Source organism: Halichoeres trimaculatus, unplaced genomic scaffold (genome assembly GCF_033239565.1).
Source record: "Halichoeres trimaculatus isolate MK-OKI-2021-1 unplaced genomic scaffold, fHalTri1.1 fHalTri1_scaffold_4, whole genome shotgun sequence".
NCBI lineage: Eukaryota > Metazoa > Chordata > Actinopteri > Labriformes > Labridae > Halichoeres > Halichoeres trimaculatus.
In genome coordinates this window covers 28,407,064-28,432,479 of record NW_027437182.1, presented here as the reverse complement: position 1 = coordinate 28,432,479, position 25,416 = coordinate 28,407,064, and the positions used below count along the sequence as shown (strand labels likewise).

The 25,416-nt window shown below is 42.2% G+C and overlaps 1 protein-coding gene across 2 annotated transcripts in view; it reads left to right on the top strand.

Annotated features, from left to right (window-relative positions):
- Positions 1 to 25,416, top strand: part of lpp (LIM domain containing preferred translocation partner in lipoma) — a 259,259-nt gene that overhangs the window by 226,989 nt on the left and 6,854 nt on the right. For both annotated transcript variants that reach the window (XM_074668419.1, XM_074668420.1), the window contains 2 exons: positions 17,389 to 17,567; positions 23,429 to 23,549. In XM_074668419.1, the coding sequence (XP_074524520.1) occupies positions 17,389 to 17,567; positions 23,429 to 23,549 (300 nt within the window). The remainder of the gene's footprint in view (positions 1 to 17,388; positions 17,568 to 23,428; positions 23,550 to 25,416) is intronic.

Sequence of the window (25,416 nt, the reverse complement as noted above, 5' to 3'; positions counted from 1 at the left end):
TGTTAATCGGTCTTCTTGAATACTAATAAGCTGTATTTGCCCTGAAAAAAAACCCAAAACATAATGGTCTGTCTCTATTTCTTACTTCTTAGAGAATTCCTGTCAAATTTAAAACAATGCTGCTGAATTGTTTTCTTGTTTTTATTAAAGGTAGTTTAATAAATTTGTAAAGTACTGTACATCCATGACAGAATCCAAACATTGCGCTTATTACCCAACTACCAACAAGAAATTTAAACGAGGTGACTCCAAATGATGGTCCAAATATCATTTTATTGATGAAAATCCAAAGCTTCGTTAATAGAATTTAGAACAGCCTCTTTCCAGCTTGATAAACGATAAATGTAACTGTTTCGTTCACTGTTAAGTCTCATTGTAAGGCCTCTCCTCTGTGACTTCTCTCATAGTGAGACCGGTTCTTTGACTCTGGATGTGTTGGTGTCTCCAGTTTCCTCCCACACTCCACAAACATGCTCACCATGTTGTTGGTGACTCTAAATGACCTGTAGGTGTGAGTGTGAGTGTGAGTGGCTGTCTGTCTCTACATGTTGGCCCTGTGATGGACTGTCAACCTGTCCTCACCCAGTGACAGGTGGGAGGGCCCCGGCCCCTCACGACCCTGACAGAGAGTCAGGTTCAGATGATGGAAAGATAGATGAAGTTTGATTCGAGCTCCACTCAAGCTACCAGACTATTATTTTTATAATTAGCTGTGTTTTTTAAAGCTGCTTTTGTTTCTGTCGTTTAAACCAGAATACACATTTACCCGTTAGTAAATTTGTTTGCTCACCACATTCATCCACACTGCTTTCATCTAGACATACACATCATTTTAGACCATTTATATCATTTTTTCCCATCCTAAAAAAAAAAAAAAAATCACCCTTTTATTTAACCTTTTAAAAAAAAACTGAACATGACAGCAGCTTGGTGGCAAAGTGCTTTAATCCACCTGCAGCCTCAAAATGGGGCACGATCCTTTGGGTGCCAAGGAAAGGGCATTCAGCTGCTCTTATTAATTGTAAGAAGATGCTAAAGGTACTGTGATGGATGCTGTATTTATCGTGAGGTTACAGCAGACTTTATAGAGGTAACACTAAAAGTTGTGGTCATCTTTAAGTTGTGTTGGTTTGTCTTGATGGAAATTTGACACTTTAACAAAGATAAGACTGAGCTTTTAGACTTTTGATATCAAAGTTAAAGGCACAGGGTGGTTTGTGTTTTTTTTCACCTGAACCCAAAGAAACTAACAGCTATTTGGATTTTTGTGTTTGCAGCAGGAAACTGCTTCAGCTGGAGGACACGAAACAGGATTAGTGAATCCTTGTCCTTGGAGGCTAGTGTGCTCTTTCACAATACGTCCACTCAGAGCTCATTTTGGCCACTGACAGGATCAGAGTGTTTCTGAAGTAAGACTTCCTATAGACACAGAGGTTTTTGCTTGAGAGTAAGATGTTCTTAAAAAACACAACACTGTTACATCGCTGTTTTTACCATCACCAGACCAGTGGCGACAGCACTGGTTTAATCTTACCGGAAGGGCTGCACGATATGGCCGAAAACCAGTATCTCAATATTTTAAGCTGTATCCCGACACACAGAGCTGCACGGTAGTGCAACAGTAAGCGCTGCAGCCTCACGGCAAGAAGGTCACTGGTTTGATTCCCAGCTTGGCCGGTGGGCCTTTCTGTGTGGAGTTTGCATGTTCTCTCCTGGTTTTCCAGCTTCCTCCCACAGTCCAAAAACATGCTCATCAGGTTAATTGGTCACTTTAAATTGTCCCTAGCTGTGAGTGTGTGAGTGAATGGTTGTCTGTCTCTGTGTCAGCCCTGTGATTGGCTGGCGAGCAGTCCAATGACAGCTGGGATAGGCTCCAGTCACCCGTGACCCTGAACAAGATAAACTGCTTAGAAAATGAATGAATGGAAGAATGAATAGCGATACACAAAAAGATCTTGATATTCTTAATTCTTCTTTAAATCACTACATAAATATTAAATACAACCCTTTGACGCATCAAATGACACCAGTTTAAAGATTTAAGCAAACCCTTCAGTTGGATTTTTTTTTAATTTGCATTTGCAAAACCCTGACACTGTGACTGATGACGTGCAAGCAACTTTTTTCCCTCCTCTCCTGATACAAAGACACACACGCTCAGGAGAGTTTTCTTGTCGACAGGGGAGTGAGGTGCTAGCTGTTGGAGAAGCACCAGCAGAAAGTAAAAGAACCGAAACTCGGGAAAAAATTACATACCGACGTCTGGCGATGGGTATTTTTCACATTTGAAATGATATGGTACCAATTCCCGGTACCTGGCAATCAGTACGGGTACTTAACGGTACTAATTTTCAGTACTTATTTTTGTATGTGTGGTAAAAAAATATCAATTTGTTTGACAAAAAAAACATTTTTTTTTTTTTTCAATTGAACATACTTATTCTTCATTATATAACCTTGCAATGCTGTGTTCATGTCCAGCATGGAAAATCACCTACTCTTCCACTCCCTCACAGTCACAAGGATGCATTTAGGTACTTAAACATGGTACCTTTTGATTTCTTGTGAATCGGTACCCCATACTTTTGACAGAATTCAGTCGGTACCTATAAAAGTACCTAACTTGGTACCCATCCCTACCCATGGCATAAAACATTTACGTGACAATTACTGTAGTCAATAGTCAGGATATAGTTATTTCATACATCTCACATGCTAAAACCTGCAACATCGAGTATATTGGATATATCCCCCACCTCTACTCATAGGTCATGGTTGTCTCTTCTTTACGGCTCCCCAACCAGCCATTTATTTCTGCTTCATCTGATCGATCAAACACCAAAGTCCTGCAGAAACACAAAGCATTTACCAGTTTAGGTACCTCTGGTGTTTTTGAGGTTAAATGACTGGTTTTTAATGGAGTCTGGAGCTTTAGAGAAGGTTAAGTTTTAAAGTTAAGTTTCAGGTTTTGGTGCCTAGCTAGTCGTATGAATGTAAACCAACTTTGATCACACCATGGTTCATGCTTGACCATCTCTTCTGTGTTATCTAACATCTCCTGTAATCCATGCAGCAGTTGAAACCTTGCGTGAGGTGCTGATGAAGGGGATGATCGGCTGTGATGCAGGGATGCTGTCGGCACTAATGTTTGGGATCCTCTGTTGTATTTGTTTACTGATTTTTGAGGGTTGACTGAGTCCAAATGCACTGTACTCATACATTCTTGATAGCAAAGGGAAGTTTCCCAGGGTGGCACAGCACCCAGAGGCGACAGGCCTGTTTCCAGCTGTATTGGGGGCTGGTGGTGATGGATGTCCTCCACAGCTCATCATACACAAAATACTTTCACTCTGAACAATTGGGATATCCCCGAGTTCCCCCCTGGAGCCTGTGCTGTCATTGACAGGAGGGATTTATGATACAATACATCCAATCCTGGTCTGATCTCCTCTAACACACTCGCTCCCGCTCTGATGTAAACACAACAACACAGAATAAATAAAGTTTGTGTTGTTGCCTCTCTGACAGTAATACAGCTCTAATTGGAAATGACTGCACACCACCCACACACCTGTCACTCCTCTGTGATGGATATGCAGGTAGTCAGATTAGATGCAGAGGCTTGCAGCCAGCGTGGTGAGTTCAGGGCCCTCCCGTGCACCCCGTGGTTGTCATGCTGCAGCTTGCTGTGGGTGGCGCTGCATGCCTGCAAGCGGCTGCACAGCTGAGGTTCACGCTGGGAGAGCTGCCACGCCAAGAGCGAACGTCGACGGCAGGTAAACATCCTCCGCTGGCTTCTTTAGTTGTCGTCTGAGGCACGCTCACCGACACGGAGCAGCTTTCTGCTGACTGCGTCATCAAATATTCATGGCTGTCTGCATTAGCTGGCTGAGTTCTAATTGAGTTCTGTATATTCAGACATGATTAACTCGGTCTAATTCCTCAAAGGAGTGAGCCAATTAGATAGCACTTGCATGAATAGGATTTCACATCTTAGTACTTCTCCAGACTTGCCAAGACAATTACATATGTGTGTGTAATTGTGGCGTACAGTGAGTGTGAGCCCACTAAACTCAAGCAGGTCATTACTTCTTCTGATCCACACTAGAGGAATGCTGCTGTCGCATTACCAACACATGAATGAAAAGCAGCGGTGTTTTTATTAGAATACGCTGTTTGGACAGGAGAGGAGAGAGCTACTCCAAACACCAGGCCCTCTAAACCTCCCTCATGTTTTTTGTCTAAGCATATTTCCTCCCCCCCAGGAGCAAGCAGGAGAAAAATATCCGTGACCCAGTGCTGACCCACCACAATGTCACTCTAACTCATGGCATGAGAGAACTACTGCCGGGGTCTTTGTCAGTTTCTCTCTGTAACCAGAGCAGGAGACATTGCCCAAAGTCCAGAGGGGTCACATTCTGCTGCGGAGCTGAATTTAAGGCAGAGAGGCAGACAGGCAGGCCGGCCACTTTGCCCGAGCCGCAGAGAGAGATCAGGGCCCCCGCTGCCACCTTTTATTCTTTAAAGAAAGGCCTGAGCGAGGCATGATCTGTGCGACTCCTGTCCCTTCACGTCCACTCCAGTCTGACATCATCATCACTCGGCTAAAATAAGAAACATGCGTGAACAAATAAGGCTGCGCCGCTGAGTGTAATAGGATGTATGAATATTTAAATCCCTTCAGACACGAGCGGTTTTTGTTGCTTTTTGTCAGATCTCATGATCTACGGCTCAAGGAGTGAAACCTGTGCAGGCAGAGCAGCTTGTGGCGAGGATCTAAGGCCGAGGCTGCTCATAAACCATCCGGGCAGAGATATAAACTAAATGTAAGAACAACAAATCCGGATAGCAGGCTCTGGAAGGATGCCATCCCATTCCTGCATGCGCTGGTCATCCATAACCCAGAGTGGATTTATTACACAGACAGACCGACTGAGCCGAGCAGACCTGAACTCAGAGGTCGTTCCAGGTCAGAGGCATTGAAACCTTCGGTGCACTCGCGTCCTGACTGACTGTCGTGAGCACAGATGAGTGTCACAAACGCTCCGTCTGTGAATTACACAGATGATAGTTTCAAGGTCACTGATCCTCATGAGTTACAGAGCCATTAGGAGAATCACTTTGCTCTGCGTGACATGCTCGCTCACACCCACACGTAAACAAAAAAAAACACGCACACCTCAGTCATCTGCATCCAGGCAGTAGAGGAAATACGAGTGGGTGATTTACATAACACGCGTGTGAACGACAGGAATTTGTAAAGGAGTCAAGTCGTGTTAATAAATCTTCATATGCTCACAGAGTGGACCTGATGCTCACATCCTGCACACACAGAAAGGCAGAGTCAGAGTGTCAGGCAGCGCCGGTCACTGGAAAGCATCCACCGATAGATGAAATCACATTAAAGCTGGGTGTCAGCAGCCGAGGACGGGATCATGTCACGAGGTGAGGCGGACCACTGGGTGCTGTTCACTTGTTAACCTGTGCAGGAGGAGAAGGGAGACACGATCGTGATCACTGAACCCACCAAGCTGAAGGAAACACACACACACACTTGCACGCTCAAACACACACACACAGACCTCTCCACCTCCGGGGTCTGCTCAGGTCACAGATCAGGGAAGGGTTTTGCTCCCACAATCCCCTGGCTAATGTGAGAAGATTTAAATGAGCTCCTTCAACCAAAGCAGATTTCTTGAATTTTCTGCAGGTCAGGCTCTCCACTATTTGTCTCAAGAATGTGAAAAACAAGTTTGTTTTCTTTCAAAGCTACTAGAAATCCAATCCTCACAACAGCGGTCCAAAAAATGTAATTAAGGGTTCAATATCCTCAACATGAAGCATCCTAAGAGTATTACAAACAAGAACCCGTTCCAAACAAGCTATTATTTAAGCTTCTGTTCACTTTCCAGGGACGCGGCTTTCACTGAGTGCCCAAGAAATCTGTCGCTAAAACTCAGGGATCACAAGAAAACTCACAAAGTAGATAATCACATATAAAGACGCATTATACCAGAGGTGCAAGGCTGATTTCTGAGTAGCAGTGCACTTTCTGAAAGATACTTTGTCTCACAAAAAGTTCACTGTGGGCTTTAGTTTCAGCTGTGTTTATTGTATGACAGCAGAAAAGAGTCGACACCATTTCCAACAGCTAAAACATATATGTGCTAACTGCTAGCTATGCTATGCATAGAATGGTGCTAAAGAGGGGATGATGTTTACTGAGCTAGTTTAGGTTGCCCAGGGGGCCCAAACTTTTCAGCTGTTTCAAAATGAAAAACACCTCCAAATGTCTGTGTTGGTGCAGTCACAGTTTGTAAGAGACAGGCTGCAGCCCAGTCATTTCAATACATAACTTAGCATTAGCATCTTGAAGTGCTACTCATGTGTCTTTATCAAGAGGCAGCCTCTGGTCTAAGAATATGAGACAATGTGGAAGTGCTAAAATCAACTGTTTCTCAAGTGTCTGCATGAGGCTGGCTCCAGAAGTACAGGAAGTCACATACACACCAAGCCAAGAAAAGCTGTTTTCGAAGCAGAAATTAACATATTTACAGCCTGGTTCAAAAAACGTCTCCTGTCTGAGTTGCTAATTTTACTATCAGCAGCCACTGTACGGGGTGAACTTTTTTCTAACTCGGCCGTTCAGAGGATATTAAGATCATGAGCTCCCCCAATAGGAGGCACAGCTCAGGTCACGTGACCGACAGGCGCCCTAAAGTTGTACGGGAAGCGCTTGCCACTACCAATATGGCCTTGATAGCCGATGAGTTTCATTTTCTGTTTCAGAAACAGTTGGGTGATGTCGGGGAGACTACATCCATGTTTTATACACTCTATGGTCTTTATGCAGGTTATGCCGTGCCAGTATTAGCACCTGGTGTAATGTGATATCATATTGCACTGTAATGAATGAATGAAATGTATTTAGGAACTTTTTTATGTACACTGCTGATTTAAACAATTTACTCTACACCTGTTGGTTATACAAGCAGGGGTTTTTTTTGTCCTTCCCTGGGAATTACTGAATCATTGAATCTTGTTAGCTTCCTGGAACCAGAACTGTGAAAAACAATCAGGTTTGGTGCCCATGCCCCATTGCACTCATTTTACACCTACGCTCTGACGAGCTCTCATATGGACTTTAGAATAAAAAGACTGACATCCACTTACACCCCTCTTTTGGAGGAACCTTAACTTCAACTTTATTAACTTTATGAACTTTGGAGAGGGAATAGTTATTTGATTGTGTTTCCCATTGATTTGTTGTTGTGTCCTGGTGCAACCTTTATGATCATGGTCAACTGAATTCACCTCGTATTGTAAAGGTATAATATAATTTGAAGTGAGTGCTACACTTGTTATAAGAGGCTGGCTCTCAGGGGTCTGTTCTTCTTTGCGATGGTCTGCTGTAAAGAAATAAACAGCTACTGTGAAATGTGGTTCTGTTTCAACCAATCAGAATTGGAGTTTGGAGATTCTGATGTAAAAGGACGAACCTTTGTTACTCTTCTCTATGAGCATAGGGTGCTGCCGTGGGCCCCCAAAGTCCCCTTCATCTGCACAGTGGTCCAGCAGCCAGAGCAGGCCATTCAGGCAAACAAGCATGTACGTGTCTCTTTGGGGTCACTTTTGCCAGTTCCAAGTCCGGATAAAGGAGGAGGGTTGACGTTTTGCGATTTAAAAAAAACCCAAAAAAAACAAGAATCGACGAAAGAAAGTTTATTTGTGGTTCTATACAGAGATGCCCTGATACAGATTTTTTGACTTCCAATCAGATCCGACTCTTTGATATGTTTTGCCGATACAATACCTTTCTCTGATAAATCCTGTACTCCGTTGGGTGATTCTTTTGTAAATGATGAATCATATTTGTTGTATTAAAGTACCTCCTAGAGGAACACTCACTTTACAAATGTTACAAGACGCTGTTTCACTATCATCGCTTTTTAAAGAGAAGTAGTCCCACACAGCGGACATGTTTGCAACATGGTTTGATTTACAGCAGCCATAAAGCGTGATGGTGCTGAAAACACATGAAAACTGGATATAGTCCCTATCACTTAATGAAATCCAATGCTGTCCGATCCTCTAAAAATAGTAATAAAAATAGCAATATCAGGCGCCGATACTGATCAGCGTATGGGATCAGGACATGCCTAGCTCTTAACATGTTTGTTGTTTTTTTTCTCACTTTCTGTCTCTCTCTTCATGTTATTGTTCTCTCCTACGGTGTCCATGACAAATACAGGCAAATTACCAATTATGCAAATTAGGAGATGACATCATATAGTGACTTCTTGTACTCCCAAAAGTGACTTTCCTCAATGAGGAATTGGCACCATAGAGACTGGCATTATCATGGGAAACACACGCTCATCGAGGTTTCTGTGTGGCTCTGCCTTAGTCCAGCAAAAAAACATGAGCTTAGTGTGATTGTTAGACCGCCTGTTTCTGGTCCTGCTTGACTTAACACAGCGATTCTAAGCATTTTATTTTAAACCAAAGCTGAAGCACGTTGCGGTTGATCATACAGCAACAATTGCAAGCAAGGATGGAGTGGAGACACTGGACAAAAAAAAATGTTTGGCCACTGTTCGGAGATTCCAGAAACGATGTAACTCTGGAAAACACGACTGGGCGTAGGAATTGTTGTCTGCTTTGTTTCAACGCGTAATGACGTTGGCAATATGTGTAGGCCTCTGCATAGATGCACAGGCTACTCAGACCTATAGCAAAGATGATGCCATAAATCTGACACGGATATAAACCAACTTGAGGCTAGGAACATACCAGAAAATTTTAAGGTAGATGTAGGGTTCGATTTTTCACCCTCTGTGACCTGATTTGGAACTAATTGCAAGAGATAAAATACATAAATTAAACTGTACCCAGGGCCAAACGAGGCTTGTGGTGTCATTTACTCTGATTCGTTTCTTGTTTTTGTTGTTGCATAACAGAAAACACACCTGGATGTCAGGTGTGGATGTTGTTAGCCTGCTGAGTTTGAAGAGTCACGATCGATCTGGTTTCCATGAGAGCTCATGTCGGTGGACCTGTTGCCCATTAAGGATGTGGTGGTCTACCATGACTCTAAAGCCGTAGCTGTGTGCAGGTAAAAGCAGGTGTAATAGGCCATTTTCTCATGATCTTGATGTTTTTTAATCAGTTTTTAAAAGTGATGGATCTTTTTTTACCTTAATGTCTGTAAAACTCTGTTTCAATAAACTTACACTTTGACTACACTTCAGTGATCTTAAGCTTTGACCAAAAGTTCCCTCAGTGACCTGTTAACTACATAAAATATAAAACATTTGCTGAATTTTCCTTGTCTGTGTGGCACCACAATTAAGATTCAAACCACAGCTTCAGTGTCTGTGTACACTGACACAGGGACACTTTTGCCAAATCTGCTCTTTAAATATGCATGAACAGAGCCCGGTGCCAGCTAGTCAGGTGTGACTGAGGTAACTCTGCTGCTTCCTGGAGAAAGTCATTCAGTTAATAGAAGACTCGCACAAACAAGCCCAGGACCGTTAAGAGCTTTTTAGTCATGACCTTCACATTTATAGTCTGCTGTGGAGTAACTCAACCCCCACACGCTGAATTCAAAGAGAGTGCAACATGAAACAAGAGCTGGTAAATAAACAGAGCGACTCTGGAAATGAGTCAAACGCCTCTTATGTAACTCAGGTATCTTAATGGAGGTTAAGAGGAGCTGAGACGATCTTAAATACTCCTCCTGATTGTCAGTGAGCAGCAGATGTCACAAGAGTTTCACTCACAAATAACTCAGAGGATATCTTAAAATAAAACATCAGTAAATAAAACAGCACTAATATAAACAGTCTTCTTTAAAATCCAGGAGCTTTTGTTGTCTCTGAGAGGGGTTGAGTTTTTCAGAGCTGTGTTTACCCTGTCACTGTGTGTGTGAGGGAGGGTTTGACATTTTGGAAAATGTGTTTTTCACCGTCTTGCCAAGAATAAGATGAGATGATTGACACCTCTTTAATGTGTCAAACATTTACATTTAACAGCTGGTTTGATTAGCTGAGCATCAAAACTGCAAAGAGGGAAAACAGTGTTTAGCCTGTTACTGCAGACAGCCACCAGGCGGGGCTCTGATTGTTTTAGCCTCACTGTGGCTCTTGTGCTGTCCATGACTTATAAAGTCTGTGCAGCCAACATGGAGGCTGCTAAGCTTCATACTTGTGCTGGAGGTGTTTAAATGAGGGTCTTATTTAGACAGAGATGAGAGATAACAGGCAATGCATTAAGAGGAGATAACCATGTGGTTGATAAGTTAGTCAAAAAAATGTCCTTTTTACTAAATGAGACTCTAAGAAGATTCATTTTACAGTCATGTAGAATGTATTGAAAGCCTAAGATCATCCTTTAACAAGTCTCTGTTAGGACTTTTCAAGTTATCTCAAAATTGTTTCACTTTTGTATATTTTTATTTTGATAACCAGAATTTAAAATGAGACTATCAGCACTAAAACAGGTTGTTTCTAAATGATTTTTCTCAGCATCAGTGGGCAGGAAAACACAAATCCATTTACAGCACATAGACCAAAAGTCCCTTTGATGACAACGCTGGGCAGCAAAGTTAAGCCGTAAGAGGAAAAAAATATTTCTTTGATTTGAGCAGAGGAAAGCTAAACAGGAGAGTGATAGAGCACGGGCTAAAACACGCGTTAAGTTGTTAGTGATAATGTCGATTCCAACCCACAGTCAGCAGTTATTCTGCAGTGGTCTGTTCAAACTTGAGAGTCTATCAATAAAATGAAGAGTGAGGTTACGTTAGCTCTGCTTGGTGAGGTTGGAGCTGGTAGATGAGCTCTGGTAGGACAGAACCAGGATTCACTAATGTTACACGTTACAGACACGTCTCAGAGCACCGGGCTGTGAGGAACACTAAACAGAGAGTCTGCTCACCTTCTGGGCACGTATGCACGTTCTGACATCAAACAAAAGGGACCATTAGTCCTAACGTTCTGTTATGGAACGGCCCGTTTTGCTGCAGCATTAGCCGCATGCACCACTGCAAATAATCGTCCAGTTAACTAATTACACCATGAAAGAGACGCAGGTGCAGATTAGGTCATAATTAAGGGGAACCTCCTGGAAAACCTCATCAAACAAACTCAATCTGTGCATGTCTACCTTTCATAAACAGCAATAAACCTGGCGAGCAGTAATGGTGTGACTGAGAGAAGATCAAGAAAAAGTTTTTTTAGCCGGAGAAATTGATGATTTTATCACAAGAATACACAAACAGCTGTTATCTGTGAGTTAATCAGGTAAACAAAGAGAAAGAGAAAGTTTGGCGATCTTGAACAGAGTAAATGTGTGTGGTGTTTCTGATCTCACAGTAAAAAACCTCAATAATAAAATCAGTAATATGAAAGCTGCTTTGCAAAACAAGCGCTGCAGCAATGCCCCAGTACCTCAATAAATAACTTTTAAAGCAGTTCATGAACTCCAACATTCCACCACACACATCTTGGAAGGAACCAGACGCTTTAAATCCAAAAAGTGAATCAAACTTGTAAAACTGACGGCAGTGAGCCTTGCCAGTTTGCCTACCTTATCTCATCTGTTCACTGAAAAAATGTGTCTCCTCAATCTAAATTTGCTGTGTAGCTACACATCCCCACATTTCCAGAGGACTGTCCACTGTCTTTTCCTTTAAGAGCTGAACAGGCGCTGTAATCCTGCCGTTAGCGCCCATAATGGTGGGGTCTACCTCCATTTAACCTGAGGCCATGTCCACACATAGCCGGGTATTTTCAAAAACGAGTACCATCCCCCCACCCCCCCTTGTTTGTTTTAGAACAAAATTTCCTCCACACGCAGCGGGCAAATCCGCCGGCGAGTGCGGCTCCGAGCATGCAAAACCCAGAATGGGCAGTGTTTTCCTGACGTAAAACCTGTGCCAGCCAATCAAAATGAGCCCTCGTCATTCAGCTGTGATGTTTGAGAACCGAAAACTCACAAAACCATGAAACCAGAGTTTTCCAAGATCTTCACTTAGGCTGGAGTTTTCAGAAAACATCGTTTTTAGTGACATAAAGCTGTGGTTTCATGTGGTTGACAGGTGAAAAAAAAAACGCATAAAAATGTATGCGGTTTCACAATTACCCGGCTACATGTGGACATGGCCTAACACTCTTTTGGCCCGTTAACCTAGCTCATGCATCCCACTAATCAACTTTTCTTTTACCGTTAGTACAAACAGTCTGTTTTACCCGCTAATGGCTGGTCATGCATAGAGGCCCTGGACACTAAACCACAAACTGAGTTCACAAAGTTTTATTGTTGTCATGTTTTAAACAAAAGCTCTACGTATCTACAAATAAATACATTACCTCATCGCTTTGCATCCTGGGAAAAGTTGTCTTGAACAAAGAGAAGTAAAGTTGAAAAGATCTGATCTCCAGTTATTTGCTTCAAAACAAACACAGCTTGGCAAGAGTCACGACTTTATGAAAGTGGGTGATGGTGCTCATGGGAATTGGAGTCTTTATCACTACAGATCCTGGCTAAAAGTGTTGTTGCATTCAACGTCCATAAGGTCAGTCATCACGAGCCTTTAATGGACACTTCTCAGAATTGATGTATAAAAGTGAATTGAAAGTCTCAGTTCTCTGGAGGAAGTAGATTTTCTTGTTTAAACTTGTCGCCACACAGACTGAAAGTGGAAAAAATGTGTTTCACTTTGAAGACGTTTTCATCTTTTTATTTTTTATTTTGTTTGACTGTTTCCAAAGACATTTTTAACACCGGGCTCTTTCTTCTGCAACTATTGTCTCTTCAGGCTCTAAAAAAAAAAGAGGCGCCAAAGTTACGAAAGTTTGTCACAGTGGTTCCTCCGACCAATGAGAGACTTCAAAGAGTCTCTGTCCTCTTCTTCTGTTCTGTCAGCCGGCCGAGCTGTGCAGGGTTACAGACTGTGTGAACAGGAATTAAGGTATAGATACATGAAGGAGTGTTTCACCCAGCAATGAGACGAAAGAAAAGAGATTTTTTATTTGTTTTGTAAAGCTGGAGCTGAAAACAATCAGTCGTTTTTATTCTCACCGTGCATGACATAATCTTCTTTCTGAGCCTGTCCCTCTTCCTCTAAGCGTCGAAGGAGCAGATGTGATCGTGGCAGCGGTCGTCTCTGTGTTTTGAGGGAGAGAAGTGAAATTTTTCTGTAAAGCTCGACTTGTTTTTGATGTTTCTGTTTGACCCACACAGCTTGTAACTTTCTCACTTTCTATTTGGTATCCCCTCACTGTGAGTCATAGTTTCTTTCTCTCTGTCTCTGTTTCTTAATTCTCTTCTCCTTCATTTCATAACACCTCCTATTGTAAAACAAAGACAACACATCATGATGCACGATACATGATTTGACTTTGTCCTGCTTGATTGAGCCACATTAGGCAACAAAAAGGAGACAGGCTGCATGTCGAGGTTCATTAAGTCAGCCGACACCTTCCCCGAGGACGGAGGAGGGTCGGAGATTTGACTCATAGTTCAGGACGAGTCAGCGTCTCTTCTTCTCCGCGGAGGAAACCAAACACAAAGACACGGCTCGGACCTTTTCTTTCCAACAAGTTCTCGTCTCAGCCACCTCCAGCAGGGTGTAGTTAATTCACACAGCGTGGCCTGGCACCGACCAGCACATTCTGAGCCGCTGTGGACACACACACACACATACACCGACACACACACAGAATCAGATCATCTGTGAATTTGGCCCACTCTGAGTTCAGCGTGCCAGGTCATAAATCGCGTGCAGTCTCAGTGAACTCCAGCCTGCCTCCTGACAGCCTGACGTGGTCATGTGAGAAAAAGAAGTGATAGGTGTAAAATCTGTGTTGATACGGTCTGAGGAGATGGTAAACAGCTTAAAGTCAGCGCCATGCCCCAGCACAGCTCTGACGGTTTCATCTGCAAACAGGGAAAACACCTCTTTGTTTCTGCTCTCCTTCTGCTGTAGCTTTGTTCAGAGGTGCAGGAGCGGAGATGTCCTTTTTGTGTCATCTGGGGTTTACATCTGTGTGCAATTATTTAAAAAAATCAACCAAAAACAAATCTTGAGTTTCAGATGTGTAAACAAAAACTTAACATCTACAGTTTTGCATTAACTTTGCTCCACACGTCCTATGGCTCCTAAAATATAAAGACTTTAATTCTTTTACTTTGTTTGTACTTTGGTGACTTGAATAGAAAAACAGAGAGCAAATTCAGGAACAACAGAGCGTGCAGTTACTCCGTCAGTCCACGAATCATCCATTATCAAGCAAAAACATCTCAAACGTCTTCGTTCTGGTTGCTATACTGAGTAGAATCGCCGCTTTTCATGTTTTTACAGGAAGTTGTGAGGAAATAGAAGAAACTTCTGATCCCACATGATTAAACAGACAAATCAGTTAGCGGAGATATCTGTCTGCAAACGATTTAAAGATGAAGCTGTGATTCCCGTCAGGTCATTGGGTCCAGTATGTGCTCGGTTTTCAACCCTCATCCTGCAAACATATGGGACACGCACACAGAGAGCACAGATTAGAGCCCACAGCTGTCTGACGTATAAATCACCAAAACTCTCCGGTCATAGCTATGGCTCTTTTTGAATCATTCTGACTCACCTCAAATGTGAATTTGAGAAATTAAAAATTTTGATTAGTTTGAGGAAAATGTGAGACAGAGTGGTGTGTTGGATCAATCCAGTCCAGATGAAACACTCTGACAAAAAAACTCCTGTGTTGAGTGACGGATATAAAATTCTTGACCTGTGGATTAGGAGTTGATACGATGAGGCTTCACAGACAGAGTGTGCTGGGTTTTTCATGTGGTTTACTAGTTTGTGGTTTAGTCGTCCTGGAGTCAGAGAGCAGCTTCGTTTCAAATCACTCACCGATCTACAGCAGAAAACTACAAAAATGTTCCCACACATTTTTACAAAGTTACACAACATTAGAATATTTGTGCATATTTTTTGTCGTTGTCGTCGCCTGTGCCTCTCTGTGTCGGCCTCCTGCTCGCTGCAGAGCACATGGGACCTCGTAACTTGCAGTCACATGCTTTGTTTGCCATCAAACTCCTCGTTCCCACAGTCAGCTGTGTCCAACGCTCTCTGAGAGTGTTGCTAAAAACCACCATGCTGAACTGTGAGGGCATCGGTGTGTTTGGCGTGAGGGGGCCGAAAAGAAGAGGAAGAATCGTCTCACAATGAGAGGAAATAAAAGAAGGCCGCAATTGACTTAAACGTACTCCACTCACCCTTCAGTTCAGCAAGAGGCTGTCTGACCTAAATTCACTTTACCTCATCTGCCTAGACATTTGTTTAGCCTTCTGGGCAAACACTTAGAGAAATGTATGAGGGAGAGGAGGGGAAAAAGAATACATATGCTTGAATACATCACATTTAGTCAGGGGAAAAGCAGAAAACCCGGACATCTGCAGACGTATACAGCCCTCTAGTGGCAAAGTGCGACGGACCTGGATGTCTGACAGAGAGGGCATGAAGTGATCGAAGCAGACTTTCCTGAAACCATCTGTGGAGGTTGCACCCGCAAAAAAGCAGAGCAAAAGTCATCCACATCCTCTGTTTTGACACCACATTTGTGTCTGAAACATGTTACCCAATCCCAAATAAAAAAAAGGAGTCACGAGTGAGTAAAAAACATGGAGGCTGAGCAGGATGAATGAATCGAGGTCAGAGAATCTCACCATCAGAGAGAAATTTTGTCTTTTGAGTACTGTACTCATTACAATGGCCCCGAGGAAGTGTGTGCTGTGAAATCATATGCTCTAGTTAAGCTAAACAAGGGCAAGGTATTCCCACATGAAGGGCAGATGAGAATAAGTGAGTAGAAAGGCAGACAGATGAGTAAGAGTTGAGGATGGTTTGGTGCTGTTTGGCCGTCGTATCTCACTCTCATTCTCAGGTTGCAAATATATTCTCCCCCTCCTCCTCTCCGGCTCTTTCTACCTCTCTGTCTCTGTGTCTCTGTGTGCGTGCGTGAGGCAAACCTCAAGGGCTCAGAGCAGCGAGCTCATTAAAGGCTTCATTCCACTTCCAGGATGGAGCAGGATTGCAATATGGACATTGTTTATACACAAATGTTGCCGTGGGAATTATGTTTATTTCTATTACCGTCTTGGAGAAGGGGGAAGGAAAAAAAGAAGAAGACAAATAAGAACGCAAAGCTTGTCTACACACATTGCTTTTCATGAAATAATGCCTCTCCAGGAGTGCTTTGAAGAAACGGCCACCTCTTCACCGCCTTGAGTCGTGCAGCCCTCCTCTCTGACCCTCCGGTAACACACGGTCGGTTTGTGAGGAGCAAAAGTCAGCTCACAGAATCAGATTCAGCATAAAGTTTCTCTGATTTTCATCCCAATAATCTGCTTCCCTCCTCAGCGTGCAGTCTGTAAATGTCAGTGTACGTGTTTCAGGACCGGACAGGAGATGTTTGGGAGTTAACCTCAGCTGAGTGGTCACAGAAGTGTCATTTTAAACAGCAGGGCCCGGCGGTGCGTCTGGGAGGCAGCCGATGACGCAGCGCAGTGTTGCTACACACCCCGAGCTGTGTTTGGAAACACTGAGGCAGCTTGCTACTACTGTGGGAGCCAATGGGAGCAGCTGAACCGTGCACTCTTTAGCCCAGCCAAGCGCAGAAAGAAGAGGAGGGGGGGGTGAACAGAGACACACAGAGATCCAGGAAATGCCTGAGCGCCAGGCAGCTACAGCGAGGGCCCACATCAGGCCGCACATTGATCACCCTCGCATGATATATCCACCCCCTGTAATTGCATCGCTGTTTAGAGAGGCGGTCGTTATTTATGAAATATTGAAATAACAAATGGCATCTCCGGGCAGATATTAAGAAGAGAGATGCCACAGATCAGTCAGGGCATTCAGCCGCCACGTCCCCCTGTGGGCCGCCTGCCCAGTCGCCTGGCTGCAGAAAACCTGCAGTCATCACAAAGTGGAAATATTTACTGCTCACACTCGTGCATACGGGAGGATGGAGAGCCAGAGAGGGCAGCTGAAAAATGACTGTGTTTGTGTTTGGAGAGGAGCGCTAATCAGATTCCTTCAGCTTCACAGGCATTCGAGGACAGCCGAGCTAAAGGTCCTCAGCGTGGATTTATCTGCCGCACGGGCACAGATGGGAAGTGTAACACTGGCAACAGGATGTTAAGAATCACAAACTGCAGAAAAACTTCTCTAAATATGTCACTCTGATTAGAATTTGTCAGCACACAAGTGCTAATTGTAAACAAGTGCTGAAAGGGCCTCTGGGAGTGAATCATCAGAATCCCTTCATTCATCATCAGGTCTGTTGTGTAATCATGTGGGTGTCTGTGTTTGTGTGTTTGTGTCTGCAGAACACCCTGGAGACCTGCACCATCTGCAGTAAGCCCATCATGGAGCGCATCCTGCGGGCCACGGGGAAAGCCTACCACCCTCACTGCTTCACCTGCGTGGTGTGCCATCGCAGCCTGGACGGCATCCCGTTCACCGTGGATGCGTCCAACCACATCCACTGCATCGAGGACTTCCACAAGTACGTCACACTCCTCTTTCTTCACGATACGGGTCAAAACTTCTGGTACCACTCCATAACTTGTAGCATTTTAGCTTCTTTCAGCTCGTTGTTTTGGTTTTACGACGTAAGACTTCACTGTCATCCATTCTCATCTTTTGCTTTTCAGCTAAACCTCACGACCAATAATTTCAGAGGATCTGACTTAGTATTCACGTATTACAACAAACAAATCTGCAACTATTCATAGCTTCATCAGATCACAAAGTGAACTTCACTCTTTAAAGTTATAAATTCTGCAAAGCACACATACCCACAGTGAACACAAGGACAGAGAACAGCTCCAACACCAACTCTAAATGTCCCTCACCCACATCCAAAGTCACATCCACACGTTGAATTCAGTCAGGGACCAAGTTAATATTAAAATACAGCTTTTTTGAAAGAGGTCTCAGTTCTGCCTCATCTTTATTTTTTAAAACCAACAATTCTGCTCCAAACTACCAGCAAGAAGTGATTGTTGTAAATTTCAGATTTTCCTTGAATGTTTCATAACCAGTCACCATCTTCAAATATATCACCCTGGTTCAACCCAGCGTTGATGTAGAGTGTAAAGTTAAAACAGTCTCACCTTGACGGACTGTAAAGGGTTTAACTATAAGTGAAAGGAGCTTTCGAGCTCATCTCAGTTCATTGTTTGAAAGGCTCTCATTAGGCACTGCTGCAGATTCAATGCTAGTTTTATTGTTTCTGGACCACGGGCATTTGTAAAAGTCTGTTTACACTGCTATGAGCAGAAGGATGATCTTACGTCATGCCCTGTGCTCTCTTATCAGCTTTTTGGTGTTCATTTAACGTTTTTGATGGAGCTCAGCTGTTTTTCTTTAGCTTCCCGATCATGCCAAGCAGAACTGGACTGATTTACGTTATGTCGAAGTGTCCATGACAACACCACGCCAGCTGACAAAGTTTAAAAGTGAAGAGAGAGATCAAGGTTCAAGGTCATTTTCTCTCCTGAAAACGATTTCTGTGATTTATTTTGTAGTATTTTTGGACACTGGTGCTGAAGTGTGTGATAGAAAAAGGACAGAATAGTAGAAGAGAGATAAACAGCAGGGTGATAGAGCACGAGCTAAAGGCTAACACAGGCTAATCTGTTTGTGATAACGTTCATTCCAACCCACAGTCAGCAGTTATTCTGCAGTGGTCTGTTCAAACTTGAGAGTCTATCAATAAAATGAAGAGTGAGGTTATGTTAGCTCTGATTGGTAGATGAGCAGTGATATGACATAAAGCCACTAAGCGGTTCAGTCCGGTCTCAGCACAGCATGTATTTTACGGCGCTTCCACAGACTAATACCGAGACAGACCCCCAAATTACCGAGACGAGCCGTCCCACTTTTTGGGACCCTTCCGTATGGGTGCCATACTGAACAGATTCGACCCAAAAGGTGGAGCTACAACTCTGCAGACTGTTGATTGGTCAAATGAATTGTCACCTACCGTCACATAGAAATCACAAAGAGAACGAAATGCTGCACGTCTTCCATCTATTTACTGAGTTAACTGTGTCGCGTTTTTCTTCTTTGTTGGATTTATTAGCGTGGTACATTGTGTCGCGCTGCTATGGGGTCACGCTATTATGACTGACAAAATAACTGACACAGCTATCAGCATCCAGCATACACGCTGCCTACCATGAGGGGGCACAGTTGGCTGTGGAAACACAAACAGGACCAGGCTTGACTGAGCCAACCCGTACCAAACTGTACTGATCTAAACTGGACTGCTTGGTGGAAACATCGCTTAAGATTACACATCACAGACATGTCTCAGAGCACCGTCCTGTGAGTGGCGCTGTGTGTAGGTGGTTACTAAACCGCTTTACAAACTCACAAATTTTTCTGGTTGTCACATGTCAAACATAACAGTGCTGACTAACTGCTGATAAATATCTTACCTTGTCACGTTGTTGTGTCTAATAAAAAGTTTGATAAAAGTAGTGATAAAAAGAAGATCCCATCTCCTGTCATTTCCAAAACAAACACACGCCTTGTTAAAGTTTTTTTTTTTTTGTCTGAAATTGACCAATGTTAAAAAAGAAATTTGTTCCCACGTCATGTTAATCATGTTTACTCACTCACGCTGAAACTTTCATCCATTTTTTTTTTTTTTTCAGAACAGGTTTCGATTTTTGCATTTTATGGCTCCGCCCAGCTTATTTCCAGGGAATTTTGACTATTCAGGGCCACCGTATGCTACTTGCAACATCACATTTTCACATTTTTTGACACATTTTGTGTAATTTCAGGCATAGTCTAGGTGATGAATGTGTGTGTGTGTGTGTGTGTGTGTGTGTGTGTGTGTGTGTATGTGTGTGTTTATGTGTGTGTTTATGTGTGTTTTGAGACAGCTGTGTAAATTTTGCATCCACTGCATTGTTTGTGTTCTGCAGTTGCAGAAATAATTAAAAGAACCTTTTTTTTAGTAAATTTTGCCTGCAAGCTCATTCTGTTAAAAAAATTGCGTCCAATTAAATTACAATATCAGTAACCCAGTAGTGGAAATCGTATTGAATCGTGAGTTGAGTGTATCGTTACATCTCTTCCTGTTAATCGGCTCTTTTCATGAAGTTGTTCAAGCAGTTTTTTAAAAAGTGAAATATTCAACAGGAGGTAACAAACATTAAACTAAATCAGTGCTATTGTTGCTCCATGCCGACTTGAGGTATGAATATTTTTTCTTGGCACTTCAGTCATTATGAGTGTCGAGGGCTGTTTTAATGTAAGTGTTGCATTTAGTGCTTGTTCTGCTGCGCCCAGGGGCATAAATCACATCTTAGGGATCCTTAACTGACCTCAGAGACTCCGCAGCGTTTATCAAAGAGTATTTTGGTCATTCCCTGTCGGTAAAAAACTGTGGGTCGGTGCCACAAGCCCCGATGACCTTATGAGACGAGAGGTGAATTAAATGGTGAATTCCTGTCACTGTGTTACAATCCACTGATTGCATAACCGCCACCTTACCAGAAATGTTCCTCTGCTCAGTGACCAGAAGAGGAACAGAAGTAAACAGCTGGCTCTCTTTGTGCGAGCGCTCGGCTTTCGCTTCGTGGAGGAGCAGCGCTGGGCCCAAGTTTAATTCCACATGACAAGTGTGACCTCAGCAGCGCAGCCTTTTGTGTCGAGGAATAGTCACGCCTGAGTCTGAGCTGTTTCTCTGCTTCTAACTGAAAAGCCACAAACACTTCACTTCTTCATTCCCAGGCCGGCCCTCCGTCACCTGACACGACCTGAAATCTCAGCCCCCTTTTCAGATCCTCATTGATCCTATTGTTAGACAGACAGTTTCCGGCTCAAGGCATTTCCAGAGTTACTGATTTACCGGCTTCAGAAACGATGGAGTTATGATATTTGTAAGCCTTGTCTATGCTTAGTCTTTCCTCAAATGTTCTATTTATGTGAAATATTTCAGAGAAGGGCAGATTTAGCCTCGGTGGCTGAGCAGATAAATAATTTAACGGGAACCAGGAAAATTCACAAGCCTCTTCCTCTCTGCAAATAAAGGTTTCATAATGTTAAACCACCATTGTTCTGGTAATGTTTCCTATTTTTACTCTTTCGTGGAGAAATAAACACAGACTGCGTGCTCTCAAGGAGATTACCGGAAGAGGAGAGTGGAAAAATGATCTTTATTTCAGGCTTTGTTTTTAGTTATTTCACCTTCTTAGATCTCTGACAACAAGTTAGATCTTAAGAAAGACACGACTTTAAATAATGAGAGAAATCCAGATCTGCACTGTAAAAAAAGGCCTAATGAATCATCAATTCTCACTTTTAGGTAAATTGATAAGATAGAATTTGATGTATTTTTTATTTTTACAGCTGAACTTGAAGGAAGTCCTTGTGATATTTTGTCTTTGTGTGTGTGTGTGTGTGTTTTCACTGATAGTGGATAGCTTTGAAGTTATAAAGAAAGAAAACAGGGGATGAACGTGTGTCAAAGGGATCAAACGCCTCTGTCTGTAGCTTCTGTACTTGTGACACCAAACCTGCATCTCAGTATCTCTGATTTTTTAAAGGTCAAACATTTTGGAAACACAAAGTTTATATTATTCATCAGGCTCCCATAATCAGGGAAAACCTGATCATCTATGTGATTAAAATTTGTTTTTTTTTATTGCACTTAAAAGATGTTGAAGTAATGTTTGAACAAAGCCAAAAGAAGACAAAAAAAAACAAACCTGTGGACATTCCTGTGGATGCTTTTTAAGGTTTCAGTTGTTGAACCCTTTTTTCTGGTTTATTTTGGGGCAAAAAATTGATAAATAAGATGATGGAAAAGAGATTTAAAACTCCTGTGAGGTGTGTTGGCTGGTCATGAATCAGGCAAAGAATAACTCTGGTGCTTGTTTATTAGCCAACAAGAAAAGAAGACCATCAACAAGAAAAAAATGGTGATTCTTTTTTTTTTTTTTTTGTTCTTTTGATTATTTAAAGCATCTGAAACCACCTGTGGTGATAGGTGTCACACCAAATGGCAACACTGCTGGTACACACTTTATTTACACTCACCGGCCACTTTATTAGGTACACCTTGCTTGTACCAGGTTGGACCCCCTTTTGTCTTCAGAACTGTCTTAATCCTTGGTGGCATAGATTCAACAAGGTACTGGAAACATTCCTCAGAGAGTTTGGTCCATATTGACATGATAGCATCACACAGTTGCTGCAGATTTGTTGGCTGAACATCCATGATGAGAATCTCCCGTTCCACCACATCCCAAAGGTGCTCTATTGGATTGAGATCTGGGACTGTGGAGAACATTTGAGTACAGATAACTCATTTTCATGTTGAAGAAACCAGTCTGAGATGATTCCAGCTTTATGACATGGAGCGTTATCCTGCTGGAAGTAGCCATCAGAAGATGGGTACACTGTGCTCATAAAGGGATGAACATGGTCAGCAACAATACTCAGGTAGGCTGTGGACTTTAAACCATGCTCAGTTGGTACTAAGGGGCCCAAAGTGAGCCAAGAAAATATCCCCCACACCATTACACCAGCAGCAGCAGCCTGAACCGTTGATACAAGGCAGGATGGATCCATGCTTTCATGTTGATGACGCCAAATTCTGACCCTACCATCTGAATGTGGAGCAGAAATCCAGACTCATCAGACCAGACAACGTTTTTCCAATCTTCTATTCTCCAGTTTTGTGTTGCTGTGTGAATTGTAGCCTCAGTTTCCTGTTCTTAGCTGACAGGAGGGTCACCCGGTGTGGTCTTCTGCTTCTGTAGCCCATCTGCCTCAAGGTTGGACGTGTTGTGTGTTCAGAGATGCTCTTCTGCAGACCTGGGTTGTAACCAGTGGTTATTTAAGTTACTGTTGTCTTTCTATCAGCTCCAACCAGTCTGTCCATTCTCCCCTGACCTCTGGCATCAACAAGGCATTCTGGCCCACAGAACTGCTGCTCACTGGATGTTTTCTATTTTTGAGAAAATATCTCTTTTCAAGATGGTTGTGGGTTAAAATCCCAGTCAGTGTCATTATTAAACGCTACATGTACATGAACAGAATAGGATCTGCCAAGAGACATTTTAAAGCTCCTGTATGTTTGTTTTAATTTGGCGCCCCCTCTGGATAAAAGTTCAGAGGGGGGACAAGTTTTCTTGTTTTGAAAATAGAAACAATGTTTTTTTGGGGGGTCACAAAGAAGCAGCATAACTGGCTAAAATTCCTCACAGGAGCTGTAATTTTTTCTCTTTAGTCAAAAAGCACAATGATGGCACATAATGGATGAGGATAGATCTGTAAATGTCTCAGTAATGAAGTTTTTCTGTCACACTGAGCTCATTCCTCTTATTTCCGTTTCTGTCACAGGAAGTTTGCTCCACGCTGCTGTGTGTGCTCTGAGCCAATAATGCCAGCGCCTGGCCAGGAGGAGACCGTCCGCATCGTGGCCCTGGACCGTGACTTCCATGTGCAGTGTTACCGCTGTGAGGTATGCTCTCTATGTGTTCATCAGGTCAGGTATGTCAGCTCTCTATAGTTAGCTGTATGTACTGTATGTGTTCTGCTCAGCTCCAGGTCACAGCCCCGGTATTACGCACGCAGGTATAAGAAATAAAGTCCATGCCGTCCCTCGGGTCACCTTACCAACGAGACGACAACATCATCCCTTTCTCACCTGCTTGAAATAGCTCTCCATCTCTCCTTCTGCAAAGTTCACAGACTTACATAGAAACAGATCTGTCAGCCAGCGCTCGCCGCGCGATAAGCGGCGCAGAGACATTACGTGCCCGGCTAAAAGAGAAGTAAAGTGTCACATTGTCAAGGAGCAGAGGCAGTGTGAGTACACAGAGCGTTTGGCAGACATAAAGGTCAGAGGAAAGCAGAGCAGATTAGTTCAGCAGAAAAGGCTCAAGAAGAGGAGGGTTTGTCACCAGGGAGACGAGAAGACGGAGATGCTGCTCTCACTCTGTGTGTGTGAGTGAGTGTGTGTGTGAGAGAGAAGGCTGTTTAGAGGGTAACAGAGTGTCACAGATCACAAGAAATAACACAAAAACAATGTTGATGTTCCAGTTTGTTTATGTGGTAACCTGGATGAGGATGAGGATGAGGATGAGGAGTGCACAGACCAGCTGAAGGTAAAAGTTTCTGCAGTGACTCAGAGAGAAATCTTTTACTGTACTTTATCACACTGACATTTCAAAATGAGAGACAGTATTCAGGTGTCATCAGGTAAACACACAGAGCAGAGTGAAGGAGAAAACCTCTGAGTAGGCACAAACAGAAATCTAACCAAAGCATATGTGGTCCATGCGATCAGCTGAGTATGAACAGATTTATTAAAGAGTTTTTTTTCCTGTCATTTTTTACTGAATGGAGCAGATTGAAGTTTGAGACAGACTTCACATGGTGGGGACAAGAGGCAACACAGCAAAAAATCTCTGTTTTTGTGTTATTTTAAGTAAAGTTGTCTTTTTATACTCAATATGAGCCACATTCAACTTGTCAGTCCAGAAAAATTTCTTGTTTTCCAGTTTTTTAAACACAAAAATAAGGTATTAATTACTTGTAACAATTAAAAAAAAATCTACAAATGGAAGAAAAAAAATACTAGAAAATTTGCTTGAAACTAGAATAATATCTTAATACAAGAAACTTTTCTCTTGTTCCATTGGCAGGTTTGGTCAAGGGTCTTCAACCTGTGGCTCTGGAGCCTCATGCGGCTCTCCTTTGCAGTAAATCCTTGTAGATTTGAAAAAAATAGTATTAAAATTAAAAAAAATTCTTACAGAGATATTGATGATTAAATACATTAAAAAGAATAGATAAAATCATGCATTAAAATTTTGTTTATGGATCACATCGGTCAATAAAACTTTCTCTTTTTTTCAATTTTTGATATTTTGTGTTTACTTTTTTTTACTTTTTTAATTTAAATGTTCGAACATTTTTTCAAATTTAATAAAATAAAATTCCACATATTTGAAGATTGTGTGTGATTGGAATTTTTGCATTTTTTTAAATTTTTATTTATTTTTTTTATTTTTTTATTTATTTATTTATTTATTTTTCAATTTCTGCAATTTTTCCAAATCATTTAATTTCCTTTTGGGGGAAAAATTAAGCATTTTTTATCATTTTTTTTTTCTGCAACTTTTAATATATTGGCATTTTTTTCACAAATGTTTCAATTTCATTTTTTTGATTTTGCAAATATTTGAAATATTCTACAAATTTTGCAATGTATAAAAATGTCATTCATTTTGCTTATTTATAATTTAGCAGTTGTATTTACATAACTCTTTTTAATATTGGCAAATTTATTAGAATTAAAAAAAACCTAAGACAACACATGTTTA